The 20,550-nt window shown below is 35.7% G+C and overlaps 1 protein-coding gene across 1 annotated transcript in view; it reads left to right on the forward strand.

Annotated features, from left to right (window-relative positions):
• Positions 1–20,550, forward strand: part of uggt2 (UDP-glucose glycoprotein glucosyltransferase 2) — a gene marked incomplete in the record, with an annotated part of 41,685 nt that overhangs the window by 789 nt on the left and 20,346 nt on the right. The window contains 24 exon segments of the mRNA XM_024286665.2: positions 1,017–1,099; positions 1,211–1,341; positions 2,409–2,521; positions 2,644–2,821; positions 6,409–6,505; positions 6,586–6,658; positions 6,803–6,903; positions 7,254–7,353; positions 7,751–7,811; positions 8,920–9,011; positions 9,101–9,251; positions 10,213–10,332; positions 11,990–12,075; positions 12,212–12,347; positions 12,585–12,716; positions 12,821–12,985; positions 13,259–13,382; positions 13,462–13,560; positions 14,142–14,236; positions 14,632–14,838; positions 18,263–18,394; positions 19,788–19,918; positions 20,003–20,098; positions 20,186–20,288. Of these exon segments, the coding sequence (XP_024142433.1) occupies positions 1,017–1,099; positions 1,211–1,341; positions 2,409–2,521; positions 2,644–2,821; positions 6,409–6,505; positions 6,586–6,658; positions 6,803–6,903; positions 7,254–7,353; positions 7,751–7,811; positions 8,920–9,011; positions 9,101–9,251; positions 10,213–10,332; positions 11,990–12,075; positions 12,212–12,347; positions 12,585–12,716; positions 12,821–12,985; positions 13,259–13,382; positions 13,462–13,560; positions 14,142–14,236; positions 14,632–14,838; positions 18,263–18,394; positions 19,788–19,918; positions 20,003–20,098; positions 20,186–20,288 (2,806 nt within the window).

Consider the following 20,550-nt stretch of genomic DNA (forward strand, 5'->3'; position numbering starts at 1 on the left):
GTCTGACGAATGTCGAATATGAAACTAACTTAACCGCGCTCAGCACGGTGCTATCTCCTTTATACAACTGTATTTATTGTAATTAACTAATATTTGATGTTTGGAAAAATCATCCCTAATTACTAAATAATTATGTTAAAATATCTTAAAATCAATGCACTGACATTTATCTTACTTATTTGACTTACACGTTCAGAGTAAACACACATCACAAACACTATTTTGTGTTTTAAAATAAATAAATAATAAAAATCTAAAGTTTCACATTAAACATAATTAAGGGAAATATAATAGAACTATATTTGCATGATAAACAGATGATAATGTCCATGCATAATTAAATATAAAGCTGCAGAAATCTATCAAAACTATGTTAGGGCTAAAATGCACAAAATAAACTTCACAATGTTCTATTATAAGATTTACGTTTTAATAAAGCTAGTAAAGTTAACAGGTAACTTTATTTTTCTTAATAACAATTTTGTTAGACTTTTTCTTGTATTGTCTGTATTTTGTCACAACAAAATTCATTGACTGTAGCACTAAAATGTCCAAATCCAATTGTTGCATGTGCTTTTATTAGTGTTTTCTTTCTCAATTTGAAATTTACAATGCATCTAGAAATAAATAAATATATTTTAAAGTAGGTACAATAAAAACTCCTAAAACAAAAATATATTTTTCATCAACCTGCACAACAAAAAACAGTTTATTTTTCATATTTATAAATTAGAACTTTCCAAAACGTTTTTATTTTTTATTTTTTTTATTTTATTCATCAAAGACTAATCACCAAAACTTTTAGGAGAAGAAGTCAGAAAAGAAAATTTTCAACTGTACTGAATTCAATTGTGTAAAAAGTCACCTGTGAATAGGTAACTATCTGTTTTGCTTTTGAAAACGATCTGGTATCATAGTCCAGACTGCATTAAAAAAGGAAGTGATAGGAAATTACTAAAGCAAATAAAGGAAGCAAAACCTTCTTAAAATAGATACTCATTTTATTCTCTGTGCAGTGAATTTATTGGAGAAGATGGAAACGAGAAATTCTGGCAGTTTGTCGACACAGTGAAAGAACTTACTGTCTACAAGCAAGGAGGTTGGTATTATTTCATATTCAAATATTAAAAATGTATAATTTCTTTAAAAATGTTTAAGTTTTTGTTTTCTAAAAGGTCAAATTTGTTTCCAATGCTTGTTGATGTTGCAGAGTCCGTACGCTCGTATTACAACTTGATCATAAAGAAAGCAGGACAGTTCCTCACCGATCTTCAGGCTCATCTCCTCAAATTTGCCCTGGCCCTGCGCTCCTACTCACCTGCCATCCATTCATCACAGCAGGTACTCTTTAAAAAATAAATTGATTTTTAAATGCTGATAAGAAATACCTGCTTCATGCTGCAAACGTTACTTTAAAAAGGATTAATCAAATAGCTGTTCTTAATTTTCTCAAAAAGATTCAAACAGCAAAACAAAATCAATGTGCTCAACCTTTGTGATGCGTTTGTCATCTCCTTCTTCACACAATGCGAACATTTTACTATTAAGCAGCTTTTTAAGGCTGTTTGGATTCCATTCTGCAGTGAGAAAAAGTGGGGAATCTTGGAGGAAAATTCACTTTTTCAGGAAATGTCTTACTTAGAGAAGTTGTTCAGATGAAACCCCAAAGCTAAATGTTCCGTGCAGTAAATAATTTACCGCCAGTAAAAAGCAGGAGTTGTGCTGGAAGCTATAGTCTCCTGTTCCTATAGAGATCATTTCAAAGCAGCTCGGTTTTTCTGTGTTGTAAAGCCCAAGATTCAGAGCTTCCTGACTACCAGCGATGCAAATGTGTCCGCCGTAGAGGGCATTTGTAAAGCTGAATATCTCCCAACCACTGCATTGTACTGAATTAACTCATTTTAGTATCTGCAGATGACATTTGGGGCTTTTCATGAAGGGGTGGAGATCTGGGAATTTGAGTTTTTGGTGGATTTAAAAAGGCAGGATTGAAGCGACTTTCTTTGGACCAAAAAGGTGAAGTGGAATGGTAGACAATGGTAGAAAACCAGCGGAAAACATGAGCAGAAAGAGTTCCAATGTTAGAAATTGTGGGTGAAAATGAAACAAGAACGGCTGAAAAAAGAGACTTTTTTGGATAAAATCCTTCACAGTTTGGTCGTTATTTCATTACTTCATTATGTGATGCTAAAAGTGGTTCTTTAAACTACTTTATTGATGGGTATTTCATTGATTTTCCTTTTAAAAAGTTATGAAAAATTACAGTAAGCCACTTGCTGTTCATCTGCCTATTTTAGAACTTTTAAGGTCAAGTGGATTTTCAAAATAAAACACCTTAAACTCAAAATGAACTCACTTGATTATTTATATAATTCTGCTTCACATGTTCCCCTCTCTGCTCTGAACAGATAGCCAGTGATGAGCCTCCGCCCGAGGGATGCTCTGCCTTTGTCTCCGTCCATGGACAACAAAGCTGCAGCACCAAGGACATCAAAAAGCTCCTTAAGGCAGCTGCAGGCAGGTAACATGGAACAGAGACGATTTTTATTTATTTCTTTCGCAGTCGCCAAATGTGCCTGGAGCAGACCGAGTTTAGTTTCTGTGATGCCTTCACTGACTCGAAGCATTTTGGAATGTTTTCAGGCCAAAACCGTACCTGTACAAGAACGATCACACATATCCAGGAGTCAATAAAAGTGATTTGTCAGTCGTGATTTTGTATGCGGAGATCGGAACAAAGAAGTTCAGCTCTTTTCATAAAGTGCTGTCAGAAAAAGCAGAAGAGGGGAAACTCGTCTACGTTTTGCGGCATTTCTTGGTGGTAAGTTGTCTTTTTTTCTTTTAATTTATATTGATCACTTATTTTTCTACAAAAAAAACCACAGCATCTACATTTATTGTGTTTTTTATAATGCTAAATTTCTCCTACAAATGTAGATTTTCACAAGTACCGTGTTTTCCGGAGTATAAGTCGCAGTTCTTTTTCATAGTTTAGCCAGGGGTGCGACTTATTCTAGGAAGCAACTTATTTGTGTGTTTTTTTTGTATTTTTTGCCATAAATAGGGTCATATATTTTTTATTTTCCCAGTAAACTTGGTTGTCCTAAAGCGGTTCTTTCCTCTAACAACCGCTAGAGGGCGCTGCATCTGAGTATAAGCACTTGCTTCAGGCAGTGGCAGAAGAAGTCCAAAACTTTGAAATTTTTATATTTTTCTTATACACATTAAAAGATTATTATTGTTGTTTTTATGTATTTATTTATTTTTTAATTGCGCTGGGCTTGGCAGAATTGTTCTGAAACATCTGACTTTTCTCCCAAAAGTTTGACTTATACTCCAGAGCGACTTATACATGGTTTTCTTCTTCTTGATTAGACATTTTTTGCTCTGGCGACTTGTACTCCGGAAAATACGGTAATTCTTTGACACTCGGCTGCCTCTGTTCAGCAGCTGTACTGGAGTCTGCAACCCGTGGCTCTTTAAACCCCTCCATTGTGGCTCTCATGGTTAAAGAAAAATAAAAATGATTTTCTATTTTAAATTAAAATAGCGATGCAGCTTCAACAAAGTTTCACAAAAACATTTTGACAGATTTTTCAGAGCCTTTTACCATCAAAAATCAGTTAGAGATAGTGTACGGCCAGAATTCATACTAAAGGAACATCAGATTAAAGCAAATTTCCTATTGTCACAGTATGGGTCACTTAGTTCTGATTTGTTCATTTTAAAACGTTTTTTTTTTCCTTATGCTGACATGACATTATCTACATTTGCTGCATTAAGATCGTCAGATATGGTACAGAGTGTCTTTTATTTTGAAAGGATGTCATACAAATCTCTAGCAAAAGTCATGAACAATTTCATTTTTTTACTGCTATTTTTTTTAATATATTTATGTAGAAGTTATACAGAAAAACTATGTTTATCATTATAGCTGCAGTAGCATAAAAATAAATTGGCGTCTCGTTTTTCTTAAAGGAAAGTTTTTGGCTCCTTCTGGATTGTAGTCAGTAAGAAATAGACCTGAATGTCTCTTTAAGTTTTGAAGGTTGCAGACCCCTGAGCTATACAATAGTAGCTGCCTTCTCTAGCAGGAGACAAGAAGATGCCCCAGAAAGTGTTTGGGAATGATACAAAAAGGAAAATAAAATCCACTTTTGTCTTCCTCCAACAGCAACAGCAGGGAGCTTTTTCCAAATGTGAAATTTTCTTTTCTCTGAGTTTTAATTAAGTCTGGCTATTTCTGTTGTCAACTGTAGTTGCTTAAAATGTGTTCATGTGACACTTTAGGAAAATTTATTTCAAAATGAGATCTTTCCATTCCCAAAGTGAGTTTTTTTCCCCCATCCATGAATCTGCATTCACCAAAAACACTGCTTTCATTTACTTTAGGGAACATAAAAGCTTGAAAATGATTATTTGTCAAACTTTTCTCCTTTTCTGCTGAATATTCTCTTTCCAAACACGTTTAACAATCTCTGTAGTTCAGAATGAATTATTAAACAATGTTAAATCTCAAAAAACACACCAAAAAAGCACAAACATGTCCAGCCTGTACCTGTTGCATCCTATTAACATCTTCTTTTGCACAAAACAATTCCGTCGACTTTTTTATTCACTTAGATTCTGGTGTCTAAACAAAGCTTGTTAGAATAAAACAACTAGAAAGTAGACAGCTTGTTTACAGATTAATAAAATAAAGATTTTAATTCTGTAAGAACCCCTTTTGTTTCTGACATCGTCTAATTGAAAGAGCTGATTTAATAAAGATAGTTCCAAAGAAGTGTTTCATTAGCAGCATTAAAGGATCTGGCCTCATCAGAGCTCTGGATGAAAATGTTTTTTTTTTTTTTTTTATTGTTTTGTCGTCATTTTTTGGTTTAATTTGTATACTAGTTTGTCTTAAATTCCGTTTAGTTGGGGTGTAGGGAAAAATTGATTTGGCAATAGATCACAATACTTCATTTGGCAATACTTGTATTGATTTAAAATTCAATTTCTTTCAAGAATTGGCATTTTATTTCTCTTTACATAAGAAGCAGAGGCTCCTAAACCATTTAAAAGTACTGGATAAGCTACACTTAGCAATTATGGAAATAAGCAGCACTCAATCATACTTTTAGAACCTTATTAGCTAAGGCAGATTCATTCTTTGTTTTTTATTTTTCATACTAAAAAATATTTTGAAATGGAAATCAGGCAATATTGATTGTTCTCTTTAAAAACAAATAAATGAGCTCGGTATCGCTGTCTCATCATCAGACTCTTGCTAATACAATAGTCTGGCTATATGATATTTAATTTATTTAGTAAATTAAGGTTAAGTATGCTGTTCATGATGCTGTTTGTAAAATAGTATTTTTTCCCCGTATAAATTGTTTAATTCTTGAAAAAACATTATTAATACAAACAAAAACAAGTTACATTTTGTAGCCGGTCGGTCAACACCATTTCTGTCATGTAGTGGCGCCACTTTAACAAGGTTAAAGGTACTTTTTTGTTTAGTAAAGTTTCTGCATATCAATTATATTATTATTATTATTATAGTGACTGCACATGTTTGCAATTTTTTTTTCTTAATTAACTGAAAATTTGGCATTTTTACTCGTCGCCACCATTAGGTCATCCCCAGAATAACCTTTTCTTTAATATTTGGAGGTGCCTGACACTTATTGGAGTGTGACATGTCAAAATAAGCCTCCCAAAATTGTTTTTTTTTACATTAAGGATAGCTCATGTTTGGCACTGATGTGATGTCATCACTTGGGGGTGGAGTCTATTACCTGAAAGTAAGTTACTTTTCAGTAGGTTGGATGTATCTGGAAATTTTGGTAAATTTATTTGTGTGTTCAGGAGGTGAAATTTGGGTTCAAACTCTAACACAGGAAGAAAAAAAGAAGAACAAAGAAGCGAGCAGTGTTGAATGTCCCTCGCCATTCACCACCGCCCCCAGTGCCCTCCCTGGCTGGTTAAACCCCTCCTCCTTACCTTACTGTAGCAAACCCTTTGGTTCACAAAAATACTTTTTGGCCATCATTTGGCTTTTCAAGATGTCATACTGCGTTGCTACTTTAAAAACTATAATTCTTTGTATCTTTGAATTTAGTTTATGCCGATAAAATGTTACATTGGAGATTTTTGTCTTAGAAAAGCAGTTCAAAGTGAATGTGTTTGATTCCTTGGAAAGATCGTCCCACCTCGTACTGCTGGCGCACCACCCTCTCCGCCTCAAAAAATGTCATCTTTTGTGGCGAAGGCCCCCAAACCTACCAATTAAAGAGATAAACAGAATTTTTAGGAGAGCATCAGGCCTTTTTTGTGAATATTTTCAAAACACTGAAAGAGAAATGTGCATACACACAAAAAGACATGAAAGCCAACATTTTTTTCTCCTTGTAATTGGCACAGGATCCAAAGCCCGCAAAGATGCTTTTATCTGGGTACGGCGTCGAGTTGGCCGTCAAAAGCACGGAATACAAAGCCGTGGATGACACCAAAGTAAAAGGTCAGCTGGTGACTTATCAAACTGCGTGTTGACTCCTGCTGTGTTAAAGCCAATTAAACTCAAATCTTTTTGCTTTGTAGATTCGAAGAGCGTTACAAACGCTGGGGAGGATGATAATGATGAAGTTCAAGGATTCTTCTTTGGAACATTAAAGTAAGGCTCGGAACTGCAGCAAATTAACTGCCACGAAGTTGTGTTCATCCCTTGTGTTCTTTATTGTGTTTGTTTTATGAGATTTGAGGATAATAGGATAAAACATGTTCATGTTGTGCTGTACTTCATTCTGCCCCACTTAAGGAAATCTCATCCTGAGCTCCAGGAGCATCTGGGTGAGCTGCGTAAACATCTCCTGGAGAGCACCAACGACATGGCCCCTCTCAAAGTCTGGGAAATGCAAGGTAGCAACTTTAGGTCTTTACGTGTGACGGAGGATGTGTCTGTATAATTTTTTATTAACTATTAATAAAAGATGACAGTGTTTTTTTGGGAGAATCACCTTCATTACTGAAAAATAATATTTTAGTAACCCTTGTTTATACCTTGCTAAATTCAGATGATGTATTTTATTCTGTTTGTATTCTGTTTGTCAAGGAGAAAACTATTAAAATATGCATATTTCATATATTTATTGAACATGTCAATTTTTATTTAATTTTTTTACCATCACAGCGTTTGCTCCATCCATCCCACATTCAAGTAAAAGCTACAGTATTTAAGTTTAATTGATCATTTCTGTTATTTTTTGCAGATTTAAGTTTCCAGGCAGCAGCAAGAATCATGTCCGTACCAAAGTTTGATTCCTTGAAGGTCATGAAAGATCTCAGTCAGAACTTTCCAAGCAGAGCCAGGTAAGTTTATTTTCGTTCACTTAGTTACGATTTCATTTATAATCAATAAAATAAAACTAAAAATATCCCAAATTAATCCATACAACATTTTTTTTTCATTTCTAAACAATAAAAAAAAGAAAACTAAGTTGAACATGGTGTTACTACAAGATAGTTATATAGAGATACTTGTCAGATTTTGATCAAATCAGCTTTTTTTAGATTTTCTTTTACTGGTTTAAGAAACTACTCCTAACTCAAGAAAGTGCTGAGTAAGATATACTGCACTGAAGGAAATGACTGCAAATACACCATCCCGAGGTTTACAGGGTTTTGAAGATTAAAACTGGCATTTTACTGTCAGCTGGGGATGTGGTAAAAGCTGATGGTGACTGTACATGTTTTACTGTTCCCACAGATCACTGACAAGAGTGGCCGTTACGCGAGAAATGAGGAAAGAAATTGAGGAGAACCAGAAGGTGAGATGTAATAAACAGTGTTCCCACACCACACTGGAGGAGGTATTATAGTTAGCATCTGTAATTGTGACAAAAGTTTTATTTTAGATGAGGGCAACCTCCACCCTTTTGCTAAATTGTTATTTTGATAATAATACGTTTCCTTTAAAAACCCACTTTGATCCTCTTTTGATCTATTTTTAAAGAAACCACTCTACTGAAAATCAAGTGTTTTTAACATGTTCTTGTAGCATTTAAAAGAATTTAAGATTAAAATTCGATTTCTGAGTATGTCTTTATTCAGTTTGTGATGGTTCAAGAGCAGACGAAAAATCGCGGTTTGAAAAAGTTCGGGCTTGTGACGCAGAAACTGCCATGGACGGGCCAAAGTCTCCCTTTTCCACTTCAATTTTAAGTCCTTGCAGACCAATAGATACATTAACATCTTCATTTTCCTCATCGGAGCTGGCATCTGGCTCAAAACTGTACAACTGGATGTTTTTTTTTGCTACGCTAATAATAGCTTGTGGTGCTACAGTATTTGCTAGTTGGAGAGCGTGTAAAAAAAGGAATTATGGGAAATTAGCAAAAGGCTAACTTTAGTCCAAACTGTCTCTACCTCCTCCGAGTGGTCTTTTAATTATGATCATGCTCAAAAACAAACAAAAAAAAGCAGTTTGCCCCTGCAGAGGGGCAATAGTTCTTTAGAAGTTTTCCTCTGAGTTGTGGGTGGGACTGTTGGATCGGAGTAAGGCCGCCCCCACATCCCGTCACCCATTTACAGGCTCTTCTGCTAACTTGCACCTCCTCACACCCCCAAGCTAACATTACCAGTGCATCAAAAATGTTACACCCTATAATTTTAAACAAAATGCCAGCTCGGACGAGGAAAACAAAGACCTAAGGATTTATTTTATGTAACAGCTACAAGCTTTTTCTAACTGCAATATTTCATCTGCTCCTGATTCTCAACGGTTTAAACAAAAAAAAATACTCAAAAATGCCATTTTAAGATTAGTTTTTCTTATATTTGCATGAGAAAATGCCAAAAGAACATGTCAAAAGCTATTTTTACTGGAGAGGGTCTTTACTGAAACCTTAACCAACACTTTAATTTGGTTCCTTCCAGTATCTCAGCGAGTCTCTGGGTGTCCATCCTGGAGACGGGGAACTATTTATCAACGGACTGCACATCGATTTGGACGTTCACAACCCTTTCAGGTAGAAACCCAGCAAGACGTCCATCTTATTCTACCATCACTATTCCAGAGTTAATATCTCTAAAAAGTAACTCCTCATTCTGTTTACAGCATCTTGGAGATCCTCAGGGGGGAGGCCAAGATTTTGGAAGGTCTTCATAACTTAGAGATTAAAGGAGAACACCAGGGCAAGCTGCTGAGTTTACCTGTGAACACGGTGGATGACAGCTATGCCTTAGACATCAGGCATCCTGCTATTATGGTGAACATTTGGCTTTGATTGTTTTATTACTTATTTTATTATACTTATTTTACTTTATTACTTATTTCAGATTTTTCTTTGTTGATTAATACTATTGTGGTAGTCAGCTTAAAAAAAACAAAATTTTTTCTCTAAAAATCTATGGCAAAATATTTGTTCTCCCGTTCAAGGCTCTGCTTTACTATTAGCTGAAATTCCTGGAAGTATTTTTCTCATCAACAATATATCCTGATTTATGTAACTTTGTCAGTTTACTCTGATCGATAGTTAGCACTTACGCAACGATGTTCTGTTCAAATTACGACAATTCCATTCCAATGAGCACAGACACTCTCTTTTATTCAGTTGCCTTTCAATCGAAGTGCATCAAGATTAAAATACAGAAAGTGTCTTTCATCAGAGCGCATTGTAACTGTAATATTAGTGGTGGATGATTAGTGTAGACCATTTTTTTGTCTGAATGTTACAACTATTTTTGTTAGAAAAGAGTTATTTTGTTGTTTTAAANNNAAAAAAAAAAAAACTGCTAAGACAAAAATATAAATTGAAGGCTCTAGTTCATAACACATTTCTTTTACTGTCTAAATATCCACTTTTGAAGCTTTTGAATGAAACATAGCGTTGAATAATTTCTCATAAAATTCATTTTATTAAAGCTTTTCAACAAATATAGAATTTTTGTGTAAAATTAGCTTTTGATTATGAATATTAAAGAAAAATAATTGTTGTGAAAGGCCTTTTACTCCTAGAATGACTTCCCAATATTGTCACATTAATGTTCCACTGTACAGCTATGCAATGACAATAAAGACTTCTAAATCTTTATTATTTTAATAATCGTGACATTTAGTTCTGTTCTTTCATCAGAAGTTAAACATGGTTTATTGCAATTTGAACACGGATGTTTCTATCATTAATTTTTTTTAACTTTGTTTTACCTTTCTGTTCTGTGTGTTTTTAGTGGATGAATGACATTGAGAATGACCATATCTACCAGAACTGGCCATCAAGCCTGCAGGAGCTCCTCAGAGCCACATTTCCTGGTGTCATCCGACAGATCAGACGCAACTTCTTTAATATGGTGAGTGCTTCTTTCATTCTAGGTTTGTCTAGTTTTTTTATTTTAATGGAGAATAGCATAACATAGGATAGCATAACATAGCATAGGATGGGATATAATGATGTAACAATTCTTCGAGAATCGAGAAAAAAATCAATTCAAACGCGTCAAGGTGTTCATCAATGCAGAAAATTAAAAAAAAATCGATCTGACAGCTTTCCATGCAGGCGCGCCTGTGTGTGCCGACACACTGGCCGCGCAATCAAGCGGACATTTTCAGTAGTCAAAAGTCAAAGCAGACGCTATTAAGCATGTTTAGTCGAGTCTTGAGTTCTACGCACAAATCGGGCACGCACTGAGTACGCGCTGAATGTTCAACCCGGTTTAAGGTACTTAAACCGGGTTGAACATTATCTTATCATAAATCAGGTCATAAAGCAGATCATTACTGATAGAAAAAAAAAAAAACAGATCAGCACCTCAAAGACTTGGTCTTCACTATCAGCATCTCACCAGTGGAGAACATGGAGATCTGAGGCTTACTCTGCTTATGCTGTTTTTTTAAGTTTATAATTTTTCTCTAGGAAAACAGACAGTTTGATGTAGGGGCAAAAATAGAACATACTTGGCCTTAAAATACCTTCAATTCATTGTGTTGGAAAAGAAAAATCGAAGTTGTTACTTTAAAACTGTGAATCGAATTGAATTGTGGCTTGACTGAATCGTTGCATCCCTAATAGGATAGCATAGAATAATATAGCATAGCATAGGATAGGATAGGATAGGATAGGATAGGATAGGATAGGATAGGATAGGATAGGATAGGATAGGATAGGATAGGATAGGACAGGAAATGATAGGATAGGATAGGACAGGATAGGATAGGACAGGACAGGATTGGATAGGATAGGATAGGATAGGACAGGATAGGATAGGACAGGATAGCATAGTATAGCATAGGATAGGATAGGATAGCATGGTATAACATAAAATAGGATAAGAAAGGATAGGATAGGATAGTATAGCATAGTATAGCATAAGATAAGATAGGATAGGAAAGCATAGTATAGGATAGGATAGGATAGTATAGCATAGTATAACATAAGATAGGATAGGATAGGATAGGATAGCATAGTATAGGATAGGATAGGATAGTATAGCATAGTATAACATAAGATAGGATAGGATAGGATAGTATAGCACAAGACAGGATAGGATAGGATAGCATAGTATAGGATAGGATAGGATAGTATAGCATAGTATAGCATAGCATAGGATAGTATAACACAACACAGCACAACATAACACAACAACATAAGCATGGCATGGCATAGCACAGCATAGCATGGCAAGCATGGCATAGCATAGCATGGCGTAATGTAGCGTAGCATAATGTAATGTGACGTAGCCTAACGTGGCATAGCATAGATGTATATAGCATAGAATAGCACAACACAACACAACACAGCACAACACAACATAGTATAACATGCTACATATCCCAATTTGATTTTGGCTACCAAGATGATCCATGAAGCATTTCTAATGGCTAAAATGCAAAAAGTGTTTTAGAATATATGGTCCAACATAAAAATACTCTAAATATGTATTTCTAACCATAAAAATAAATGTATCAAATACTTATAAGCACATTTGGTAAAGATGATTTTGTTGTTAGGTGCTTTTCCTGGATCCACTTCAAGAGGAAAGTGTTGAGCTGTTAAAGCTAGCTGAGCTTTTCTACAAGCACAAGATCCCCTTGAGGTATATTCTTTCATTTTTCTCCACACCTCCGTCGATGTTTATTCAGTCCACTCTGCATTTATAATATTTACCAAGCAGCGGTTTTCATTTCAGCTGCATCCTGCATTGTTTTTTATTTTTGTTCTTGTTTCTGCAGAATTGGATTTGTGTTTGTTGTCAACCCCAAAGATGATATCGATGGCTTCTCAGATGCAGGAGTTGGATTTTACCGACTCCTGAATTACATTGCAGACGAGTATGATGTACCCCAGGCTGTGATGTCTATGATCTCAGTATGTACACCGCACATAAATCACGTCCTCAACAAAGGGGTTTCTAGCCAGCTCTAGTCTCTGTGTGCCTTGAAAGACTATTGCTTTATTTGGCCGTGTGATATCCTACTGCTGGATACATCTTTTTTGATTAGATGGCAAAATAGGATTTTACCTCTGCTGTTGGCTTTTAAAAAAATAAGGTGGAGAATTACTGACTTACATGGTGATATTCAAATTTGATCCGTGTTCTTGCAGCTGTACAACAAAATGGATGTGGGAGAGACGTTGTCTGCTGATGCGATCTCTGCTTACCTGAAGAGAAAATACCCAAAAGCCGATCCTGAAAACGTTCTAGGAACAGAATCTGAGTACGACTATAAAAGGAAGGTAAATTAAAAACATATTTAGTATGACACATGGTCATTATCTAACCAGTTTTTCCAGAAAAGGTACAATTTTGGTGTTTGATTTTTACACGTTTTTTGCTTTAGGACGGTGCGCTCTTTTATAAAAAGAGTGGTTTGGATGCTCTGCCCCTCGCTTTATTTAATGGAATCCCCCTAAACCCTGATGAGATGGACCCAGAGGAGCTGGAGACCATTATTCTGCAGCGAATAATGGACTCCACCACCACCTTCCAGAGGGCTGTCTTTATGGTGTGACTGAATTTTCATATTCAATTATCGAAAGTACTTAAAAATGTGAAGAAGAACTCTTAGATTAAAAGATACAGCAGATCAACTGACCTCAGTTTGATGTTTTAATGTTGCTGTTCATATCCTAATACTGTGCGTACCAGTATATTTGACTTTTTTATTTATTTTTTTATTTTGCAGTTTCTAGTCCAATACAAGTATATTTAGTAATTTTATTTATTTAAGTTTTGGTTAAAAATTCAGAAAAAAAACATTTGTTTCTCGACCTTTCAGGGCCAGTTAGCTGAAGGGATGGATGTGGTGGACCACCTGATGGAGCAGGCCAACGTGGTTCCCAGGATGAATCCACTCATTTTAAGCACAGACCGAAAATACCTGGACTTCACAGGCCGGCCAGGTGACTGGTTGTGTCTTCTCTGTCTTCATTCTCTGTCTTTAATTCATGCCTCATAATATATTACTTTGGTTTACTTCAGTTGTAGATGATTGGAGCGACACAAGCATGTTTTCATTCTTGGACTCCAGAGACAGAACAGCTGTGATGGCAAAAAGAATGAAGTATTTCACAAAGAGTGGTAAGAAGCAACTCCTGGCCTAACAGGTTACAGCTGCTTAGTGGAGGGCATCACAGCTGAATGGCCTGCAGACTGTTATAGATCTCACTATACATGAGACATAGGACTGAACAGTAAAATAAAAATGTCAGTAATTTGTCCACTTCCTTCCTACCATATCACACCTTACTTTAAATTTATCTGAGACCCCCAACATAACGGTTAATTCAGTGAATTAAAATCTTCTTATGTGTATCTTTGAAAGATTGCAACTTAAGGTGAAAGTGAGGCTTCTCAAGTAAAACTGATTTTTGTATTATTTGTTCTTCTTATTGTCGATTTGATGTGTTTTTGATGTTTGTTGTTGCCCAGAGACGATGCTTGAAAACTATCTCTGCATCTAACGGTGACACACTTACAGAAATGTTCATTCATGTTCACCATCGTGTTCAAATAAATATTAAATAAATAAAAATTGAGAAAACAGGGACCAAAATTTTCAGATTTTTCTTCATTTTGATGATTCAAACCATAGTATATAGCAATCAAATCCTTGCTAGAGGAAAACTTGAATGATTATTCCCTTGTTTCTTCTTTTTCAGATGAGGATGGTATGACTGCTGTGAACATGTGGATAGTTGGAGATTTTGAAAAAGTTCCAGGAAGAAAATTATTGCTTAATGCTCTTAAACACGTGGTGAGTAAAGTTTTAAAGTCCTCACATCTTATGGATAAATCATAAAAGACATTATTATAAAATGTACTGCTTCTGTAGGACATACAGGAGCATTTTAAGATATGATCCAAAAGATTTTGACTAAAATGAAAATTGTGGTTGTAAATTGAACTGAAGGTCCTACACGTTTTGAGGTCTCATCACAGGAAGTAAATGTAGAATTACAGTTTTTAAAAGTAAAATACAATTTGCAAAATGTTTAGATGTAATTCAGGGAAAATCGACAAAAATAAGAAAAGTGGGAGATTGTTTTTTACTCATAGATAATCAAGGTCTACACGTAATTGTGCTCATTGGCGTCTGTGGTTAATCTGATACTACTATGAATGATGCGATGGTTGTGTTTGTGTGAGCAGAGGGCCAGTCCAGGCGTGCGCTTGGGGGTGATAGATAACCCCAGTGGAAAACCCTCTGAAGATAACACGGTGCTGTACAGGGCAGTCTGGGCTTCTCTCCTCACCCAGAAGAATAAAGCTGCTGCAGAGTTTGTGCAAAAACTCCTGAAAGAAGAGAGCATCCAGCTTCTCCAGCAGAAAACGAAGATAAAAGACTTACTGATGCAGGTAAGCGCCAGATAAAAGCAAAGAAATTCTTCTAGTTCTTCTGTTTTAAAAAAAAAAAGTTTTAAATCTTGTGTTTGTGAAAAAGTTTTTCCAAAAAAGTAGGTTCTCTAAGAAAAGTTTTTAAAGTTTTCTAATTAATTTAATATTAATGTGAAGTGGTTTTTGTTCAATCACATTTAAAGGGGGAAGTGTCTCTAAATTCAGCTGATTAAGTACCATTAATTGACTAGGAGATGGGTTTTTTTTCCTTTTAATCATGAAATCAGTATTTTTGTGTTTCAGTTTGTCAAAAAGATGAAAAAAGTAAGATAAAGATAAAATTTCCAAATTATTTCAAATTAAAAAATAAATGCAATCAAGAGTTTCTTCGTAGTAAATCTAATCAAATTTGCATTTAACATCACCATTTTTTAGGCTGTTCCAGATTTTTCCCTTAAATAATATAACTGTGTATAATTTTGTGTCAAGTTACTTTATATTATATTTATTTTTCACAAGGAACCTCAGACAACAAAAACACAACCGTGGTTCATTTTGCTACACTATTCTAACAGTGTCATATTCCTATAATGCTGGTTGCCTACCACATCTGATCTGTTTTCCATGAAAGCGAATAGAATTGTTTCTCATGAATATCATTACAGAGAGGCCACGTGGCATTTCAGTTTGTCAACACAACAATAAACACAGACGTGCTTCAGCATTTGATAACCATTTTCAAACTGCATCTGATGTTTAACACATGAATAACTCCGAGCTGAAGCTGTGGAAATGGAGTCTGTTTTTGATAGGACTGCAAGTAGAGAAGGACAAATGGTAAAAATGTAAGAGGTTAACACAAAATCTAACTAACTTGACTAGAACAATATTTTTTGGAGTTTGTGTATTTTTAACTCAGAATTATGGTAACTATTGAAAATAGGACAGAAGGATGTAATGTGATTTACTTTACTGTTTAATTTCCCCAACAAAAGTTTGTCAACCCGTTAAGAAACAAACAAAAAAAACCTCTTCTAATATCCAATTTTTTATTTTATTTTTATTACTTATTTATTTAAAAATGCACCGGAAGAGGGCTACACTGCACTAAATTTTGTTGTAAAATGTGCAATGACAATAAAGGTTTTGAATTGAATGATTTATCGATGTTGGGTTAAATCAATAAAATAAGTTTGAAGGTTTTACATGCCTGTTGTTAAATATACATGATAAAATTAATGTTTGTAATAAGAAAAAACAAAATATTAAAGGCGTGTTGTATAAGATGAACTTTAAAGTTTTACTTTATTTGTTAGTCACCACTTTAGAAAAGAAAACATTATTTTAGAGTGATGCCCAGCAAATTAGAGGTCGCAAAAGTTTATGCAAGGTCACAGTTTCAGCATCAATCTGCTTTCCTTCATTTATTTCCAAAACATTAATTCTTTCTTCCTGAGTTTATCCATCCTCATCACTTCCAAAGAAAACCTCAACATCTTCATCTCTGCCTCCCGTCTCTATGACTGTTCTCACCGCCGTCTTCTACACCTTTCCTTTCATTCTTGATGACACTCTTTTGTCACACATCACACCTGAAACCTTCCTTCAGTTGTTCCAACCTGCTTTCACATACTTCTGTCTTTCCCACTCTCTCTTTTGAGTTGGACTAAAGATCCTAGGTAAAGTTTAAATTGCTTTTTTTGTGTAACTTAAATCTCTTAGTAGTGTCTACCTTGAGAATAATTATACTTACCACGTCCAGGTGAAAACCTAATCATGATTAGCAGCAGGGTATTTGTAATGTATAAATACGGCCTATACCACTTTCCTCCGATGCTACAGAGCAAAGTTGGTGCAGCCTCTGTAGTTGTTACCATGACAACGAGTCACATCGGGTATCAAATTGTCCGCTTTTTGTAAAAAACAATTTAATCTTAAAATATAACAATATGAAGCTACTACTAATTATTGGTTTAATATTTATTTCTTTCATAAGTGACTATGATGTTCCATATCAGAAATGAATGGATTTCGTGGAAACAACCGTCCGACCATCAGGCCTCCGTGTCGTCTATGAGTTTCTGACAGTGGACACTCCGTCGAGTATTATCCCGTAAATATATAAGAACATTACAAAATACATGAGTTTCAGGGTTATTTTCTTGTGACTGTAATGTTCTGGTAAATAGTAAGGTGAGAAGGATTCTCGTTTTTTTTTATATGACTGGATGAACTGATGTAACCACACACAGAAATGTTTCTGAGCCTGTTTACTCTGCTATAAGCTCTCAGTCAGAAAGCTGTGATTGATGAGCCGATCTTTTTATACTTTGAAAGTACCAGGGCGAGCTGCCTGTTCGCTGTCAGTTCCACTTGAAGTGTCACTCGGGCCATCACAGGGCGAGCCCCACTCAATGCATCTTCAGCTAAAAAAGCCTCCGTGTGTTCTGGCTCTCCTGGGCTGATGAATAGCAGCGCTCACTTTTTTATGGGGGATTCGCATGTTCAGTCAAGCCTAACCGTCGCCCTGCTGTTGTAAGCAGTCTGCAGCCGCCGGTGCTCTCTGTGCTGCAGTGTGCGGCATCCACCCGCTCAGCTTCGTACAGAAGCAAATGTGTTTTCACTCTCCTATCAACAAACAGTTGACAGGAAGAGCCTCTCCGTCTGCAGTCAGGAGAACGTCCCACTCAGGAGGCTTCAATCTTACTATAGATTGATGGAGAAATAAAGTTTTGGTGTTTTTAAATGCATTTATAACAATTAGTTCTGAATCAAGTGGAAATTTTAATTGGATTGAGTTGACTCGTGTTCTAACTTTTTGAAACAAATAATTCAACTCTAATTGAATTGAGCTAGGACTTAAAAAAACTTTTTTTTTCTTTTTTTGTTTTTTTAACAAGTAGTACACAGTTGGAAGAAAACGGGCCGGAAAAACGATGGAAAGAGTTCTGAGGCAGCTTTGCGGCTTGAGACCCAAAGCCATGGGACGCGAGTTTATTATTGGCTGCCAGACAGACTTGCTGACTGGAGTGTGCTGACATTATTGGTATTTCACCTGATCTCCCGAGGAAAAGAATGTTGTGGAAACTAATAACCTGACTCCATAAAGCCGCCTCACGCCCACACCCAGACAAAAATGCCTGAGGTTTAATTAAGAGTTTGTTATATTAATTACAAATTGATTTGTCTGGTTTTGACTCCTGCAGTTCTGACAGACTGGGTTGCTTTTTCACAGACTTATTATTGAGAATTGTAATGGCTGTGAATATGTAAGGCATTAATAAGGTAATTAATATTTTCCAGACATCATACATCATTTCTGAAGCAAATATTTTACGTCTGAGATGCTAGAAAACTAAAATCTTCTTATTTCACTGGAATAAAGTAACATTGTGTAAAATCAGTGTTTTTGTCTTTCTAAAGAAAGTTTGTTATTCCGCTGCAGGGCATGGATGTAGACGCCTTTGAGAAAAAATTCAACACACTGGAAGTTGATTTTATCCGCAGTCAGCAACTGTTCTGTCAAGATGTTCTAAAACTCCTTCCTGGACAGCGAGCCGTGATCAGCAATGGGAGGGTAAGTTCACTCCAGCATTGTCCAAAATCTGTCTCAACAATAACTGGGAATTTGACTCAAATATGTATATATTTTTAAATTGAATAAATATGTCAAGAATAGGAGCTGCAGTGGTTTGTGTGGAGTTTGCATGTTCTCCATTTGGATGTGTGTGTTTTCTTCAGGCTTCCTCCACAGGCCAAAAATATCTGTCATTGGCTATTCTAAATTGTCCCTAAGTTGGATTGGGAGTGTGTATGGGTGTGTGATTGTGGCCCTGCAGGAGACTGGCGACCTGTCCAGGGTGTTCCTCGCCTTTCCCTAAGAGTAAGGCTACCACCACGCAATGGGGAGGCATCAGAAGAATAATCAAGATTTCTTTCTGCTACCTGATTTTTTCAAAATCGTTGGCGTGGTCATGACTGTAGACAGCACAGTAATTTAGCATGCTGAAATAATTAGTGCTGACTGACAATCTTCAGGATAACAGTTGAGTACTAAAGACAGAATCTTCTGATTTGACAAAAAATGCCAAGAAAAGTACCAAAGAACAGTTTGTCTACTGATTTAAGACCATTTTTTATTTCAGTTGTTTATAGTCAAGTGTTAATTGGCTTTAAGATGAAGAACTCATTTCTCTGCACTGCTAAAGTGCAAAGGGAAAGCCTGGAAAGTAAATGATGGATCCCACTTTAAAATGTTATTAAAGTGTGTTTTTCATTGACATATCATGCACTCAAATTATAAAGAAATTAGGGCAAAGTCGACTTAGGTTTGCTCGAGGCCAGAATCATAAGCCATCAAGGAACTTAGGAATTTTTCATAAAACAGCGTTCAATAATTGCTTTAGTTATAAATAAAACACGATAAGCTTTTAATCTTGCATTTTTCTGGTACTTATGAACACTTATGGCAAAAGTGCTGGCCTGATTAATCAAACTAGAGCTGTTTGGAAAATGGATTCTGCTTTTTATTTCTGCAATTAGTTTTTTTTACAGATTGGTAAATATCTTAATTAGTTTAAGTGAACTTTGTCTCTAATTTGACCTAAACTGTACAATTTAGACTTTTAAGTGACTAATCTGTCCAATTTTCATTTCCAGCTACTAAGAAGTCAAAGTGTTTAAATTAATAAATACTCCATTATAATTATCTACTAAAAGTATTATGGCACAATGTGTCAATTACTGAAGAAAGCTGATTTTCCTCCAGAATTTCTGTGTTTTTTAACATAACATGTGACTTCTGTTCCTCCCTGATTCAAGTGGCACAAAAAACTAATGGTTAGTCATATATAATTGATTATATTATCACAAAATATATCATCCTACATCTCTCTGCTGCAGTGTTCAACATCCGTTTTGGGCGATTTGTGGTGATGCATATGTTTGTGGCTGCGTTTGCTTTTCTGCAGATCATCGGCCCGCTTGAAGAGCAAGAGGAGTTCACTGAAGAGGATTTCCATTTGCTCCAAAAGATAACACTCAGAGGTTCAGCAGAGAAAGTCAAAGCCCAAGTAAAACAGATGGGGATGAAGTCAAAGCTGTATGTTTGGAATTTTTATTCAAAAAAAGTGATTTGTCATACTCTCTTTTTGTGTCCAACCATTAAAAAGTATTTATCTTTCAGCGCCAGTGACTTAGTCATGAAAGTTGATGCCCTCCTCGCTGCATCTCCCAAAAGAGAGGTCAGAAGGGATGTTCATTTCAGAAAAGATACCCACAGGTAGGATGTGTTTTTCTCTTTTTTTGCCAAATCCTATGCGACCCTTTTCTATTTTGTTTTGGTGTTTATTGCTCCAATTCTCCACAGTGTGCTCCACCTCTCACAGCGTGAAAACGAGGTGTTCTTCGATGTTGTGGTCATAGTTGACCCCCTTACTAGAGAGGCCCAGAAGATTTCCCAGCTCCTAATTGTAAGTGAAATCATCTCTTTTGCCTTCAATACATTAGAACCGTTTTAAAAAGCTTCTTTCAGCATGAGGTTGCTGGTCACTCAAGAAAATGAGTCTTGGCAGGCGTCAAGCCGTTTCAAATTGATGAATTCTTAAATCTTTAGTCAGCGGGAGGTCTTTGCTGTTTGTTACAGAAAAGTATGTGTCTGCCTTTTAAAGACCCACACTGATCCTCTTTTGATCTATTTTAAAAGTATTCCCAGTGGTCTTTTAATTAGGATTA

Source organism: Oryzias melastigma, linkage group LG21 (assembly GCF_002922805.2).
Source record: "Oryzias melastigma strain HK-1 linkage group LG21, ASM292280v2, whole genome shotgun sequence".
NCBI lineage: Eukaryota > Metazoa > Chordata > Actinopteri > Beloniformes > Adrianichthyidae > Oryzias > Oryzias melastigma.